The sequence below is a fragment of the Plecotus auritus genome (assembly GCF_963455305.1).
Source record: "Plecotus auritus genome assembly, chromosome: 4".
Classification (NCBI taxonomy): domain Eukaryota; kingdom Metazoa; phylum Chordata; class Mammalia; order Chiroptera; family Vespertilionidae; genus Plecotus; species Plecotus auritus.
In genome coordinates, this window is record NC_137775.1 from 142,880,945 (window position 1) to 142,899,056 (window position 18,112).

An 18,112-nucleotide genomic window follows, 5' to 3' on the forward strand; every position below is an offset into this window, starting at 1 on the left:
TTAACCCTACAGTGCATAGATTACGGTTATATCAACTATAGTGTGGTGGGAGTATATAACCTGAGGACCTTTTATAAATAAAAGATCAGGAGAACTTGGATACTAAGATACAGGCCGGATACAGATACCTATGTGGTGACAGTATGGCAATTGCTGGCCAGGTCACCACAGTGGCACTCAAAGCACATTCCTCACAGGCCTCAGGAATCCTCACAGTGGACACTTAAAGACACACAAAATGAACGTGAAATCATTAGTTTATGCCAACAACAGGCTCTGGAGAAAGCAAGAGAATCCAGAAAAATTGAATACTGATCAGGTAAGAGGAAGGTGATAAATGCTGAGTTTTTAAGGTTTGAGAGGTAGTCAATAATAGAAAGTCTGATCACAAGAAAATATAAGACGGTAATGTCTACACTGGTTGACTATTACTTTAACTATGAGGAAATCTGATTTTGTGTTGTGTGTATGTTTTAAACAGATAAGGGCCATGCTGTCTGAAAGGAGCTGGAACCTTGAGGTACTGAGATGTATACAAAGGTATAAACTGAGTTAAAACGGGTACTGAGATCTGACTCCTTAAGGCTTAAGGCTTAAGCAGACAAAAAATATTTGATACATGCAAATACCATGGATAAAAATATAAAAACTAATATTTTGAAACTTTCTGTGAAACAGGTGTGGGGCTGTAATAGGTGAATGTGTTAAGTATTTGTGTAATAATTCAAAACCTCTAAGTTTTATCATTTCCAGGATGCTTCTTGTTCTCAAATAGGATAAACTAAAATAAAAGCATTATATTGGGATGTGCCTTAAACACTGATTTTGTTTATGAAAAGATGCTCTTGCTGGACCAGAGTGAAGAGGGATAAACATGGGATAAAGGTGATACACCTAAAACAAAAATGATCAGTCTCCCTAGCTCACATCAGATAGAAAGACACATACAAACTGAAAGTAAAGGGATAGAAAAAGATATTTCATGAAAATGGATACACAAAAAAAGCTGAGGTAGCAATACTTACAACAGATAAAATAGACTTTAAAACAAAGGCTATATAACAAGAGATAAAGAAGAATCCAGCAATTCCATTTCGGGGTATTTATCCAAAGAAACCCAAAACACTAAATCAAAACACATATTATTTACAATAGGCAAGATATGGAAGCAACCTAAGTGTCCATTGACAGATGAATGGATAAAGAAGTGGTGCATAGCCGAAACCGGTTTGGCTCAGTGGATAGAGCGTCGGCCTGCGGACTGAAAGGTCCCAGGTTCGATTCCGGTCAAGGGCATGTACCTTGGTTGCGGGCACATCCCCAGTGGGAGGTGTGCAGGAGGCAGCTGATCGATGTTTCTCTCTCATCGATGTTTCTAGCTTTCTATCCCTCTCCCTTCCTTTCTGTGAAATATCAATAAAATATATTAAAAAAAAAAAAAAAAAGAAGAAGTGGTGCATATATACAATGGAATTCTACCCAGCCATAAAAAAGAATGAAATGTTGCCACCTACAACAACCTGGATGAACCTAGAGGGTATTATGCTGAGTGAAATGAGTCACACAGAGGAAGACAAATGCCAGATGACTTCCCTTATATGTGGAACATAAAGAACAAAATAAACAAGCAGAACAGAAACAGACCCATAGATAGAGAACATTTTGATGGTTGCCAGATGGGAGGGGGGGTTGGAGGGATGGGTGGAAAAAGTGAAGGGATTAAGAAGTAGAATTGGTAGTTACAGAATAGTTACAGGGATGTACAGTACAACACAAGGTATATAGTCAATAATCTATAATAATAAAAGGGTAATATGCTAATTAGACCAGACATCCTTCTGGAGGAAGCCGAGGCTGGAGGGAAGCCCAGGTCCCGGGTGCCTGCAGGCAGCCAGAGGGAAGCCAGCCCGGGTCCCAGGTGCCTGCCAACAACCGAGGGAAGCAAGCTTGGGTCCCAGGTGCCAGAGGGAAGCCGGTGCCGGCAGCCAGGGGAAGGAAGGCCTACTCTTGCACGAATTTTGCGCATCGGGCCTCTAGTACTGTAATAATTATGTATAGTATCAGATGCTTACTAGATTTATCAGGGTGATCACTTAATAAGTTATATAATGTCTAATTACTGGCTTGTACACCTGAAACTAATAATATTGTATGTCAACTGTAATTGAAAAATAAAAATAATTTCAAGTAAAAAAAACACCCAAAACGGGACATTTCTTTAAAAAAAGAAAAAGAAAAAAGAAGTCTCCTCAGGACCACAAGATTTAGAAATAAATTTATTTTACTTTTGGGTCATTTCTGGTTGGATAATGACTTTTAGTAATTATTCCATCTGACCCTCTTGTTTTTCTCCAGAGAATTTTAAAAACCTGAAGTTCAGTTTTAAAACTATTAGTAACCAGCCAAAACCGGTTTGGCTCAGTGGATAGAGCGTCAGCCTGCGGACTGAAGGGTCCCAGGTTCGATTCCGGTCAAGGGCATGTAACTTGGTTGCGGGCACGTCCCCAGTGGGAGGTGTGCAGGAGGCAGCTGGTTGATGTTTCTCTCTCATCGATGTTTCTGACTATCTATCACTCTTCCTTCCTCTCTGTAAAAAAATCAATAAAATATATTTAAAAAACAAAACAAAAAACAAAACAAAAAAAAACAAAAAAAAACAAAAAACTATTAGTAACCATCCTGGCTGAATGGCTATTGATTAGAGCATGCACCAAAAGGTTGCAGGTTCAATTCCCAGTTGGGGCACATACCTAGATTGTGGGTTTGATCCCTAGTCGGGGCATGTACAGGAGGCAACATGATCAATGTTTCTCTCTCACATCAATGTTTCTATCTTTAAAAAAATAAGTAAAAAGTACATATGTTCAGGTGAGGATTAAAACAAAACAAAACCTACCAGTGACCAAATAATGGCCACATACACACAGCTGGTCTGCAGTTTAGTCCTAGTAATAGAATTAAAGAAGAATTTCAGAAAATTTCAAGTTTTTATTTTTTTGTATTCTCCCATTCTCTAATTGCATGCAATTTTATCTAAGACTAGAGGCCCGTGCACTCGCCAGGGGAGCAGGGGGGTTCTCAGCCCAGCCTGCACCCTCTCGCAGTCCGGGAGCCTTCAGGGGATGTCTGACTGCCATAGAGCAGGGAGAGGCTCCCACCAATGCCAATGCACTCACCAGTTGTGAGCCCGGCTTCTGGCTGAGCAGTGCTCTCCCTGAGGGAGCGTACTGACCACCAGGGGACAGCTCCTGCATTGAGCGTCTGTCCCCTGATGGTCAGTGTGTATCATAGCTACTGGTCATTCTGCAGTTTGGTGGATTTGCATATTAGCCTTTTATTATATAGGATACTAGGTATCAATGACTATTCCATATAAGGATATAATAATTTATCTTTCCCTCCTCAGATTTAGACAGTGGTGATGGAGAGTATAAAATTAATTCGATTCTACATCTATATTTTTATTTAATTACAATGTACTTCTGAAAGCTCTAAAATAAGAATACAATAATAAATTATGAGTTTTATTTTACAAGAATTATGGGAACAAGATGATTGCTTCTTGGCCTTTTGGCTAAGATCAGGTGTAGAACAAGATGAAAAATGATTTAAGTAAAGTTAAGTGGAGAATAATCTATCAAAAAGATATTTTACTAGTTCTGTCACTGAAGTGGCCTAGAATTAGTATCCTCCACATAATATTCATGTGAAATGATCGGTTATGCACCTTAAGGACCAGACAGTTTAATTCTATTCTCCACTGAAAGGAACCAGGGTGTTTTTAATGTGTAAGGAGAGCAGAAATCTACATAGGCCTCTGTTAGAACGGCCTGCTTGCAAGTTTGGCCCCTGCTGGCAAACAGTTGCCTGTGCTGACGTAACACTTTCCCTAAATGTTAAGAGTGCCTCAGGGGCCCTACAATGTATAGTGTGGTTTATGCTGAACACCTGCTTTCCTTCCGGAAGTCTGGAATTTTGGTATGTGTTTCGCAGAGGGTGCCTACATGCCTAGCTCAACATTGGGTGCTGAGTTTTTAATCGGTTTCTCTGGGAGACAAGACTCTGCAAGTGTCACAACCCCATGCTGGAGAAATTAAGTGAGTCCTCTACAGAGCAGAGGCCCCTGGAAGCTCCAGTTTCCTCCAGACTTTGCCTTGTGCCTTTTATCTTTGCTGCTTTACTTTGTGCCCTTTTGCTGCAATAAATCTTAGCCCTGAGCATGACTATATGCTGAGTCCTGTGTGTCCTCCTAGTGAGTTACCAAACCTGAAGGTGGTCTTGGGACCCCAAACACAGCCTGGAACTTTAAAAAAAAAAAAAAAAAAAAAAAAAAATATATATATATATATATATATATATATATATATATATATATATATATTTACTAGTGGCCCAGTGAACGAAATTTGTGCACATTAAAAGGGAATTAATTAGAGGAAATATTTTAATATTGCTATTTGCCCTTTCTCTATAATAGAAGTATCAGAGATGAAAGAAAATTAGTAAAATGTATATGACAATCTCCCTCCTGTCAGAGTCTGGGGTGCACCACGGGACTTAGAGCAAAGTCCCCACCCACGCTTCGAAAATGCAGGAGACCCAGACCCGGCCGAAGGGCGCAGCCTGAGATCACTGTCAAGCCCTGCGGGGGGTGCAGCCTCAGGTCCCCTGGCCCGGCACCAGGTGGGGGGGCGCAGTCTCAGGTCCCCTGTCAATCCCCGCTGGGCGAGGGGCACGGCCTGAGGTTCCCCATCAAGCCCCGCCAGGCGAGGGGCGCAGCCTGAGGTCCCATCAAGCCCCGCGGGGCAGGGGGTGCAGCCTGAGGTCCTTGGCCCTGACCAGGCACCATGCAGCCTCAGGTCCCTGCTGTTCAGTCATGATGTTATGGCATCCCAGCTAATTTGCATATTCCTCTATTATATAGATTGATTGATTTCAGAGAGGAAGAGAGAGAAATAGTAACATCAATGATGAGAGAGAATCACTGATAGGCTGCCTCCTGCACACCCCACACTGGGGATCAAGCCCGTAACCCAGGCATGTGCCCCGAATGGGAATCGAACTGTGACCTCCTGGTTCATAGATCAATGCTCAACCACTGAGCCATGCTGGCCAGAATTTTTTAAAACAAACAAACAAACAAACAAACACTGTCTTGACTGGTTTAGCTCAGTGGTTAGAGAGTCAGCCCACTGACTGAAGGGTCTCAGGTTCGATTCCGGTCAAGGGCACATACCTCGGTTTCAGACTTGATTCCTGGCCCTGGTTGGGGCTCATGCAGGAGGCAACTAATCAATGTGTTTCTCTCACATCAATTTTTCTCTCTCTCTGTCTCTCCCCCTCATTTCAGTTCTCTCAAAAAAATCAATGGGAAAAATATCCTCAGGTGAGGATTAACCAAAAAACAATAAACAAACAAACAAATTAATTTAAAAAATAAAATAAAAGTATTAACTTATTCCTTAAATTTCCATAAGAAAAAAATCATGTTTGAAGAAAACAAGTACTGAGGCAGTACTGGAAGGACATAGGAGACAATGTAACATTCTCTCACTAGCCAAGTTGACAGTTTGAACAGCACAAAGAAAATAATTGACTTAATAAAAACTCTTGAATATATAGTTAAACATAAAAGGGGGGAAATATAAACAGTTCTATAGATAGACAGACTTGAGGGGCTTTTCAGTGCTATATATTGATTGGTCCAAGTCTATGACTCCTATCTTCAAGTTCTGATAAATGTCTAGGTTGTTAATCACCAATGAAAACTAAACTGTAAAGAATCAAACCACAGTATTAAGTAAATTCAAAGCTTACACTATTTAAGTAAAAATGTATTAACATATATAGATTGACTATCCACAAGTTGACAAGATGGCAGCTAAATAAAACTTTCAAACATCATTACAAAACCAAATTACTTACATCTTTTCCATTCATCCCCCAAAATAAAATGACACACCGATTTTATACTTGCTGAGGGCTATGTCAGGTAACTAATAAAGTAGAATAAGAATAACGCATCTTTCTGATCAAGTCACTCATCTCTATTTGTGATAAGACTCATTACATCTATTCATGACATAGATATTAATCAAATTCAACCTATTATATTGCCTAAATACTATCACTCACACATTCTTAAAAATAAAATAATGTGTGGCAGATATATCCTTACCACAGAAAGAACGTTCACTTAAGATTTGAGCATTTCATTATATGTAAAATTTACTCAAAAGAAAAAACAAAACTGAACTCTAGATTAATGATATTCATGCTAAACTATAGAGACATGTGTTAATGTCTCTACTGATTTTGAAATATAATGAAAATAGAATTGATGAATTGATGATGGATAGAGGGGTGTAGAGATGGTATATACATGATAAACTATAAAATGTATAGACAGACTTGAGGGGCTTTTTTTACCACTAGGTAAAATCTAGGTGACAGGTATCTAGGGGTTCAATGTAAAATTATTTTTACTTTTCTAATTGCTTGAAATTTTTTGTAATAAAATATTAGAATAAAATAACAGTATATGAGACAGGGGTGGAGTTGTAAGAGACATTCATCTTAGTAGAGACATCTGGAGGATGAAGTTTCTGTGAGCTTTCTATCCAGCAAAGAACAAAAATGGCATGAGATTTTTCTGCTAGCAGAGGTGGACAATGGCTAGCAGTCTTTCCCACACAAAATCAAGCAGCTTAACAAAAAATGTATTAGGGATGGTTACTCAATGATAGCTGGTTCCCACACTGGGCAACATTTGGTTTAGTGCATCTCTCTGAGGGACCCTGAAGATCCCAGCCCCTCCAGCACTTCTCAATGACCAGGTGTACATTCCCAGGAAGCCACTTTCCTTCCAAATGAGCACCACTGCTTGCTCTGCCATCTAAGGACATAACTAGGGTTCACAACCTTTGTCATGGGATGCAATTAGCAGTCCTCGGATGTGTGGTACTGATGGGTGAAAACATGGGACAAGGTGGTCTCTCAAGTCCTGAGCCATCATCTCTGACCAAGTAAATTCTAGGTGACAGGTATACAGGGAGACACGGAGTGGAGAATCTTTCCTCTCACTTACCTTCACTGGGGTCGGTGGGAATCTCACTTTCCTCTGGCCCCGCATGATCCTCCGTATTATGTTCTCCTTCTGGCTGAATCTGAGATAAGACATCAGGCTGATTCATGGCATAATCTAGGAGTAAGAAGGGAAAGGGGTATAACAAAGAGATAAGTCAGAATGACAACTAATTGCCATCAAGGTTGAACTGAAGGTTTTTTTTCTTTTAATCTTTACCCCAGATTAAAGATTATTTTTTCCATTGATTTTTTTTTTTTTTTTTTTTTAGAGAGAGTGGAAAGAAGGGGGAGTTTGGGGGGGGGGCGGCGAGAAACATTGATGTGAGAGAGACACATCAATTGGTTGCCTCCCAGACCAGAGCCGGGGATCGAACTCGTGCTAACCATTGAGCAACTGGCCAGGGAGAGCTGGAAGGCTTTGGGGTCCACAGTCCAAGCGGATTTCTTTTAAATTATAGATCACTTCTCCCCATCCATTCACCTCCAACTACATCCATTAGGAAAATAGGTAAGAGGAGAGGTAACGTGTGGGAAAAGCACACAGGCTATTTTGGCACAGCCTACCTGCTATTTTCATTGAGTAAGAGTGACAGTGTGTCTCAAGGGGAGGAATCAAGGCCCTCCCAAAGTGAAGGCTACCCATGGAAACCACTGCATAGCTCTGAACTTCATTCACTGTCCTATGTTTGGCACAAGGAGAAATTATATTTCCTAGTTAGCAAGGGTGAACTAGATATCTGTGGCTTGGAAGCAGAATCTGAAGTGTGTAAGGACAGCATGAAAATGAGGACCACTGGAGGAAAGAGACTGTTCTGAGCCCTCCTGGGGCTGCTATCACCTACTCACAAGGTGCCAACTCAGCCTCACCCATAGATATGAGAGACTCGTAGTTGCCCTTCATGATATTCTTGTAAAGTTCCTTTTGCCATTCTTCTAACTTTTCCCACTCTGGAGTGGAAAAGTAGATGGAAATATCATCAAATGTCACAGGCACCTGAAATTACAATGACACTGGGGTTAGTCCCTCCCACTGCAATTCAATCATTCAATAAACCTATACTAAGAGCCTTCTAGTTATAAAAAACTATGTGAGCTGCTGAAAGGTTACAGGAAAAAAAATTAAGACACAGATCCAACCTCTAAGAGTTTACAATGTTTTCAAGGAGAAAGGTGATAAGCTTCAGGGCTATAGTCACTCAGAGATAGGTACAAATGAGAAACAGTATTTAATTCACACAACATAACATATTCTGAATACTCACTAAGTACTAAGCCTATCCAAAGCACCAGGATTATAAAAATAAGCTTTCTGCTCAAAAGGAGCGCTTAGCTGTATTCAAATTAATGACATGAACAAGAAATTTTGGAAATAACTATACTGGGGCTGTGGTGAGTCTAAAAGAGATAGGACTCTAGCTAGTCTTAAAGAACAGGTAGATTATAAACAGGCTAGAGCCACAAATTGCTCATTTTTACATTATTTTACAAATATATTTTTTATTGATTTCAGAGGGGAAGGGAGAGGGAGAGAAACATCAATGAGAAGAAAGTATCATTGATCAGATGCCTGCTACATGCCCCACAACGGGGATCAAGCCCACAACCCATGTGCCCTGACCAGGAATCGAACCGCTACCTCCCTGGTTCATAGGTTGATGCTCAACCACTGAGCCACCCTGGCCGGGCTCATATTTACATCTTGCTCAGCACCTAAAATTGGTCTTAGGGCAAATGTAGATACTCAATAGTTTATTTTAATCTAACCTCACTACACAAAAGATTTGTAATAGCTTATAACAAAAATATGATGATAAAATAATGACAAAAATAAAGGATCAGGATGGGCTTCTGGTTCAAGGTTTTGAACTAAGCACATATGTACTTCCCTTCCTTCTCAGAGTTCCACTGAAATGACAGTATGTAAGATCGAGAGGGACTGTATCTACAACAGCATCAAGAATGAGAAGGAAAGGCCATCACTAGATCAGAATTCTTTTTTATTTTTTTAATTTCTTTATTAATTAAGGTATTACAGGTATCCTTATTCCCCCATTATAGATCAGAATTCTTGATGAGTTTCTTACTGAGACCTGGAGGATGGGCTCCTGCTGGGGTCTAAGATGCATGAGGAAGCGGCACCTCCCTGCACATGGGAAAGGACTGCAGATGAGGAACCCAGAGAATTCCAAGCTGAAAGCTGGCATTGAGTAGGAATCCCAGTGATTATAAACTGCAGTTTGAAGGTCTATCTTTAGAATAGTGGGCCCCTCATCAGCCCTGGCAGAGTAGGGTAGCAGCAGCCCTTACCACAAAACTGAAACCACAAACCTCACCTGTAAAGACATTTTCTCACCTGCCTGGAGACAGCATGGGATTCCTATGGGCTGACAACTGGGTACCATCTTCCGCCTGACCTCTGGGTGGTCCCTGCACTGCCTATTTACTCCTTGCCACAGAACCTTAAAGTGAAGCCCATCTGTATGAAGCACCTACAGACCTAACCCTGTCCTACAAAGGGAAGATCCTTTGGTTAAACAGACTTATGCAGTGGCTGAGAAGACATGCCAGCTTCCTATAATTAAACTATTAATGAATGGAATCCTCTACTTATAAATATGAATATGTAATCGAGGATTATGCAATATAAAAACTAATAGCACCAAGATGAATAAATACTACAAACGATCCTAGAGGGAAAAAAAAAACAATAAACTGAAAATCAAACAAACCTCTAACACACAGTCCCAGAGAAATTCAAACACATATTGCATCCATTTAAAAAATTCAGGCTGTTTTTTAAAAAGGACCAGAAAATAAATATTCTTGAAAAATAAATATATAATTGTTCAAATAAAAATTAGAAAGGCTAGAAGGGAAGGTCACAGAACTCTAAAAAAAGTGAAAAGCATGAAGGAAGAAAAAATATATATATCTATAATAATAAAAGTGTAATGTGCTAATTAGACCTGATGTCCTTCCGGATGAAGCCAGGGCTTCAAGGGAAGCTGGTGCCGGCAGCCGGGGGAAGCAAGGCCTACTCTTGCATGAATTTCATGCATTGGGCCTCTAGTATATATATAAAACAAAAAAAAAAACAGAGAAGAAAAAAAAAACAACCTTCCCCTTTCTCTAAAAATCAATAAAAATGTTTAAAAAGAAAAACATGAAGGAAAAGTTAAAATACAAATACAATAATCCATCACCTGTCAAATTAGTTCCACGATGAAAATAGAAAACAATTGGGGAGGGGATGAAATATTATAAATATAGATTCATAGAAGAAAATTTCCCAGACTTCTGATTGAAAGATCATGACAACTGCCCAATACAAATTTAACAAAACCTACATGCAGGCACATCCTCAATAAATTTTAGAAATACCAGTATGAATAGAAGATAAAAGCTTCTGGAGAGAAAAAAAAACACACACACACACAGATTTCTTACAAACAAATGAGAATTAACTGGGTAGTAAACTTTTCATCAACTGCATTTGATGTTGTGAGACAAAGGACCAATGCCTTTAAAATTCTGAGAAAAACTGAGTATTATTCAGCCTTAAGAAGGAAATTCTGATATGCTATAACATGGATGAACCAGGAGATATTATGTTAGTGAAATAAACCAGTCACAAAAGGACAAATATTGTATGATTCACTTGTATGAGAGTCATTAAATTCACAGAGAAATAAAGTAGAATGGTGGGTGCCAGGGGCAGGGAATGGGGATAAGGGGAGATAGTGTTTAATGGGAATAGAGTTTTTTTTTAGTTTGGGAAGTTCTGGAGATGAATGGTGGTGATGGTTGCGCAACAATGTAAATGTACTTAATGCCACTGAACTGTACACTTAAACATGGTTAAAATGGTAACTTTTATATATGGTTAACCACAATTTTAAAAATTAAAATAAAAAGTTTTCCAAGGGAAAATTATTTTGAACTTGGAATTCAAAAGGGCAGAATAAGAACATTTTCAACAAAGCAAGGACATAAAAGTTTACTTCCCATATACCAATCTAGCAAATCTTCAATATATGTAATTTCATTAAGAAATCTTTAATAGAAATAACATTATTTAATATATGACTGGAGGCCGATGCACGAAAATTCGTGCAAAAGTAGGGCTTCCTTCCCCCGGCTGCTGGCACCAGTTTCCCTCTGGCACTGGCTTCCCTCCAGCACCAGGAGCCGGGCTGCTTCCCTCAGGCCGCCCACAGGCACCAGGGACCCTGGCTGGCTTCTCTCTGGCCCCGGCTCTGTCAGGAAGGATTTCTGAAATGACATCTGGTCTAATTAGCATATTACCCTTTTATTATTATAAAATTTAGAATTTAAGATGGACAGTTTAAATGTTACCCATTTACCCAGGGAAGACAATAAGTAACTTTAACTTACCCTTTCTGCTATTCTTATGGCAAATGCTAAGTTTAAACTATCCAAAAGAACTTTTGGAGGAGCTCAGAACAAAAATAAAACACATTGTGGGGCCCTAGCCGGTTTGGCTCAGTGATAGAGCATCGGCCTGTGGACCAAAGGGTCCTGGGTTCGATTCCAGTCAGGGGCACCTACTTTGGTTGCAGGCTCCTCCCTGGCCCAGGCCCTGGTCAGGGCTTGTGCAGGAGGCAACCGATGGGTGTGTTTCTCTCTCATTGATATTTCTCTCTGACTTTCCCTCTCTTTTCCACTCTTGCTAAAAATCAATGGAAAAATATCCTTGGATGAGGATTAACCAAAAAACAAACAAAACAACAACAACAAACAAACACAAAAAAAATAAAACACACTGTGGGGAAGGTTCTCCATCAGACACTGACTCTGAGATCCTCCCAGGTACCTCTTCTTTGAAAGAGTCAGTTAACGTCATTTTCTTCATTTTCCCCTTTGCCGTTCACTCTTCAACCTGCTCCATTCAGTCTTCTATCTCCACCACTGCACTGAAACAACTCTTACCAAGGTCACCAGCCGATGTTGCCAAATCATATCCTCATCTTTCTAGACCTCTCAGTAACATACTCAACTCAAATGGCAATTCTCTCCTTGAAACACTTTTTCTCCTCGTCCCTGGGACTCCACATACTTGCGTTTTGTTTCTTTTCCTACCTCATGGCCACTCCTCCCACTCCTGGAGTTTTGTCCTTGGACTCCTTCTCTTGCTTCTCCACTTTCTCTCCTGCAGTAACTACTCCAGGCTCGTGATTTATACTGCAATCTGTACATCAACAATTCCCAAATATTTCTTACCTTTGAGCTTCAGAGACCACTTAACACCTCTCCTGAATGTGTCACAGGCATCCCAAACCTGCCAAAGGAAAACTCCTAACTCCTTCCTACCCCCAAGATAGTCCCATCTCAGGAAATGTCAACAGCATCCATCCAGTTCTTCAAGCCTAAGTGTCAGTGAACCTAAGGTCTCTATGAGCATATGCTCTGGGCTAAATACAACTCCATTATTTATACCTAGTAATGACATGATCTTGGACAAGTTAGGGTTCTTATGAAAATGATGAAAACACTTAGAACAGTAAATTATTATTCTTAACTCCTCATTCTCTAATTCCCACCATTAAGTCCTATCATCAATTCTACCATCAAAACATCTTCAATCTGTCCACTTGTCTCCAGCTCCATTATTGCTATCCTCATCCAAGCTACTCTCATCCCCCCAAATATTACAGCTGCCTTTTTTCTCCATTTCTGTTCTTACTGCCATGATCCATTCTCCACATAGCAGCCAAAGTGATTCTTTCAAAATATATACCAGATGTTCTCCTCTGTTTAAAACTCTCCAATTTATTCCCTAGAGTATTAAGGTAAAATCCAAATTCCTTACCTTGGTCTCTAATGCCCTACACCCGTGGTTCACAAATCTAATACATATGAGAATCAGTGATGGAGCTCTAAGAATTATTCATGCTTAGGTCCCATCTGGACCTATTAAAACAGAATCTCAAGGTGAGATGTCCATCTAAAATTTAAAACCATATAAGTGATGCCTATGTTGAAAAACACTGCCCTACTCGCTCTTCTAGTCACGCTTCCGATTACTCACTGCATACCTGCTAACTGGCCTTCTTACTTCCCCTAGGGACTTTGCACTAGGTATTCTTTTTGCCAGAAAGCTCTTCTTCAGAACTTCTCACAGTTGGGTCCTTCCTGTTAAACAGTCTCAGCCTAAATATTAGCTCCTTTATGAGACTGTCTCTGACAGCCAATCTAAAATAAATCACCGAATAGCACCTTCATTTTTGTCAAAGCACTTAAATATAATCATTTCCTTGTTTGTTTATATTATCTTTCTTTCTCTACTAAAATTTAAACTCCAGAGGAGTTTACAGGAATTGTTCATTGCTATGGCTTCAGGGAGCAGATATCAAGCAAAAGAGTAAGTGTTCAGGAAATATTTGTTGAATGAATGAATAAATAAACAGGCATGGTTGGGAAGAAGCTGCCTCAAGGCTGTCTTCCATAGCTTAAAAATAATGTTTATTTCCTTTTGTTTTAAAGGCTATTCCATTTGGAAAGGCTGGGCTCCAGCATTGCAGAACACTTCTGTAAAGGAGCTGAAGGACAGAGTCTACATCAACCCTAGACCTACAAATCACCCAAAACCCTTACATTAACCATTTACTCTACATCCCTTCCCTTGTCCTCCCTCTAACTTTTTCACCAGAATTGCCAATAAATTAAAATGGACTGACTTAATGATATTTAATTTAGTTTCCACACCAAGGTTGTGGCAGACAGATTAACAAAGAAAAAAGTGACTTGGGTGTAATGAATAAGAGAAAGCAAAAGAGGGAAAAAGTTTACCTGTCAGATCGCCACTTTTGTATTGGAAAGTTTTCCAATCTGAAGTTTGACACTTCAAATGATCTGCTAAATTGAGCATGAAATGCTTCCCAAATAGATAAACATAAAACAAGGTCAAGGTTCCCAAGACTATCCCTTACTCAGGACTAATGGTATCACTTTCCATCTAGAAGTGAAGCACTACCTTTGGGATATCTCCTTTAATACCCGGAGGCAGCCGCAGGATCCAGAAGTTCCTGTTTCTCAGCAGGTTCTCCAAGTTCTCCAGCCGCCTCTGCAGCAGCCCGTACTCCTGCAGCAGAGTCCCCAGCACGGCCCACTTGCCATCCAGCTGGTTCCCGACATCAGCCACTGTTTTTTCACAGCTGGCCAGCTTCTTCTCTGTTGTCCCTGTCCGTCCTTCTAGATGCAGGAGCCGCCGGCTGTGCACCTCCACCTTTCTCTCTATAGCCTGCACAGCTGCCACCACTGTCCACAGGGAGATGGCTGCAGTCTGTAGGTGTGCCTCGTTTGCTCCTGGGGGTGTGGGGAGGGGAAGGGGCTGTAGGGACGTAAGGCATTCGGAATCCCATTCAGAAGTCTGTGTGCAGTGGAGAGATGAGACAAGGCACTGAGTGTTAGAAGAAGCCCTAATCCAAACTTAAACGAGGTAAGAACTGCTTAACTGGCTATCTGAGAGTCATCTAAATATAGTTTGAGTACCGCCTGCATACGCCTCATCTTCATGGAGCTCATCAGCATCAAAAGTCAAGAGAACTGCTTTGATGGGTCAGGGATGGATTAGGTCAAGACAGTGAGTGAAACTAGATCAAGAACCAGCCTGGCATATTCCCTAGATGCAAGAACTTTAGCCAATTGTTTACAGGCTCAAGATTGCTGCTGCATTGTTAGTGAGAAAGGCCTACATGGAAAGTCCTACATGCCCCGGGAACTTTCCAGGTTTCACCCAGTTCAGTGTGCTTACTGACTTGGGCTCTGGCCCTGTAGATCACCCTTCTTACAAACCACAACCATATGTCTGGCAGGTGTGGCTCAGTGATTGAACCAGGAGGTTGCGGTTCGATTCTGGTCAGGGCACATGCCTGGGTTTTGGGCTGGATCCCCAGTGCGGGGGAGGGTGGGGTGGGGTGGGGGTGCGGGAGGCGTTGATCCGTGGTTCCCTCTCATCATTGATGTTTCTGTCTCTCTCTCCCTTTCTATCTGAAATTAATAAAAACATAGTTTTTAAAAAAACACACAAAAAAAACACAACTATACTATTCAGTAATAGCTGAACAAGCTTTGAAAGTTGAGTCTGGAGAGTTATAAAACAGAATATAATTGTTTAATGTTAATACTGTATTACTCCACAAGGCAGAACTAGAACATGGAATTTTTAGCCAGGCAAACTTTGGTCTATATAAGTAACTTTTGAACTAGATCTTCTAAGCAAGTAACAGGTTATCCCATCACTGAATGTACATTGAAACAGTATATTTAAAAAAAAAAAGAAATTCCTACAACAGGAGGTTGGATGAGCATGACCTCTACAAAGACTTCTGATGCTATGGTAACCGGCTCTATGGCCACAACCTCCCACTTCTTCAGCTCATCCCCTACCTTATTTTCATTTCACCTGCATTCCCACTAAACCCTTGACCATTCCATTTACTGCTGGTTTATCAGACTGCTCCAAGCTTTGCTTTCCTCCTCAGCTGTCACTTCAGCCACTTTCAACCCTGTCTTTCTGCCTCACCTGCTGGGCTAACCTCCAGGCTGGAATCAGTCCTGATACTTCTCATTCTCTGTTTCTGCAAGCATGCTGGTAAGTCACAGAACCAGGTAAACTGGTGTCACCACACATCAACGGTCCCTAAGCTCAGCACGGACTCAACCCTGTGTGGCAACCCCCATACTGCTTTTCCCATTCCATGTGTGGCCACTACAAACCCCATGCCCTCTTACACTTTTTACTACAGCGCTCCTCAAACTAATGTGCATAAGAATCATCTGGAGATTTCATTGAAATGCAGACTTTGATTTAGTAGGTCTGGGAGGAAGTTTGAGATTCTGCATTTTAACAAGCTCCCAGGTACTGCTGCTGCAGCAGGGCCAGCCCCTCACGCTCAGATGACATGGAAAAAAATTAGATAAAAACTCTCTGAACGTTTTTCTTTTTCTTCACACCCCTTCCCACCTCAGACTCATTAATAACTTAACCCATGCTTTCTTTTTTCCTTCCCACAGGAAAAAGGTTCATCATATTTAAAACTAATCTCTCCACTTCATGCTCCGAATGCCAACTCCTTCCACTTTTTTGGGTACGTTCTTTTTTTTTTTTTTTTTTTTTTTTTTTTTTTTTTTTTTTATGGTCAACATTTCTTCTCCATAAGATAGACCTGTGGCTACTGGGCACTTGAAATGTGCTTATTTTGATTATTATGTGCTGTGAGTATAAAATACACACCAGATTTTAAAGACTTAGTATGGGGGGGGGGTGCAAAACTCGATCAATTCCTTACTTTTGACCACACTTTGAAACATTTTGTATGCACTGGGTTAAATAAAATAGATCATTAAGATTAACTTCACCTATTTGTCTTTACTTTGTAAATGTGACTACTAGAAAATATCAAGTGATACATGTGGCTTCCGTTGTATTTCTATTGGCCAGGGCTGGCACACACGTGCTCACCTCTACCACATGTTTTTAAACGATTGGAAAAGGAAAAGAAGATCCAAAAGCAGAGATGGCATTCCCCCGTGCTCTATTCCCCACCCCAATGTTACTGCTCCCTCTTTTTCCTCTGCTTTTCTCATTTTCCAGTCACTCCTCAATAGCCCAGTCTGGCTCCTGACCCACTGAGACTGCTCTCCTCGGGGGGACCAAAACCTTAGTTCGCAAATCCCAGGCATATTTTTCGTCCCCAAGTAAGTTGTCTAGTCCTTGCTCATTCTACCTGGGTGTTGTGTGAGTTGGTCACCTGCAGCCCTAGGAGCAGGCGGAGAGCTTGGCGCCCCAGGCCCGCTGTCAACATCCCTAGAATAAACACGTAAGGTAAGCCCACCGTGGGCACTGACGGAGAGGTGCACTGTCGCGTGCTGGGCCCGGGGTCTCCCTGTCCCCCCGCAGTCCTTCGACACGCCTGTGTCACCATCTCCCCGCATCTGTGGCTGTGCGAGGCTCAGGTGGGCTGCATCGAGGGTGATTTTGTGAGGATGCGCCCAGAGCTGTTGAATGGCCCATAGCAACGCCACACCAAGCCCACCGCCCTGCGTCCGGCCGGCTGCCGGGGCTGACACGCTGCGCTCTCAGGAAACCTCCGCTGGGCTGGGGAGCCCCGGGCCTCACACCGAGGGCGGCCTCAGGATGCCGGAGGAGACGACACCCAGGCTTCGCCGCTCGGGCTGCGTCCCTGACAGGCCCAGGTTCCCGCCCTCCTCCATTCCCGCGGGGCCGGCACCAGAGCCCGAGGCGCCCAGACCATGCCGGGCGTGCAGCACTCCGTGCGCGGGCCGCCCTTACCGGAGCTGGGGCCGCCTCGGCCATGGCTCTGCGCTGTCCGGTCCGGGCCGCAGTCGTTGCTGTCGCCGCCGCACGGACCCACACAGACGGCAACCGCTCGACCTGCCTTCCGCGCCCAGGCTCGCGCGGCCGTCGGGCCCGGCTGCTCGGGGCGCGGGGGCGCGGGGACGCGGCAGGGGCAGGGCCGGTCGGCCTGAGGAGCTCGGGTGACGGGGAAGCTCAGCTGCGCTCGGCCCCCAGCGGCCCCTCAGCTGGCGCTTTGTGGGCACCGAGCGCACGCCGGGCACGGCTGCGGCCTAGACGCGCCGCCCGCCTTCCCACTCGCCGCGTAGCGCGCCCCCTGCCGGCCCGGCGGGCACTCTCGCTCCGCGGCTAGGTCGTCTCTGCTCGTGCGCGGTGGTTGCTCTAGGAACCAAGTGTGGCGTTTTCTCATACTCGAGAGTCTCAACAGGTTGCAGTGTAGGGCCCAGCCGCAAACCAGTTCTCGTCAAGGAGGTGTTTTCTTCCTGGAGGTCCAATAAACAGGCACCGCCTGAAGGGAGGCAGACCAATTCCGAAAGGTGGAAAAGGGTGCAGTGCGGGAGCCGGGTGCCAGTGAGGCTGCTGGCTGGAATGAGTGGCACAGGGGCACATGGCTGTGAGGAAGAGGACGTTCATAAATTGCATAAATTGCAAATGTGGCAGCCAAGATGAAGCGGTTCACATCCCTCG

General features: G+C 42.6%; 1 protein-coding gene across 1 annotated transcript in view; it reads right to left on the reverse strand.

Annotated features, from left to right (window-relative positions):
- Window positions 1–17,834, reverse strand: part of ZNF398 (zinc finger protein 398) — a gene marked incomplete at its 5' end in the record, with an annotated part of 28,136 nt that extends 10,302 nt beyond the window's left edge. The window contains 5 exons of the mRNA XM_080665179.1: window positions 7,088–7,201; window positions 7,954–8,080; window positions 14,081–14,412; window positions 17,402–17,647; window positions 17,723–17,834. Of these exons, the coding sequence (XP_080521305.1) occupies window positions 7,088–7,201; window positions 7,954–8,080; window positions 14,081–14,412; window positions 17,402–17,647; window positions 17,723–17,834 (931 nt within the window). The remainder of the gene's footprint in view (window positions 1–7,087; window positions 7,202–7,953; window positions 8,081–14,080; window positions 14,413–17,401; window positions 17,648–17,722) is intronic.
- Window positions 17,835–18,112: the final 278 nt, after the last annotated feature.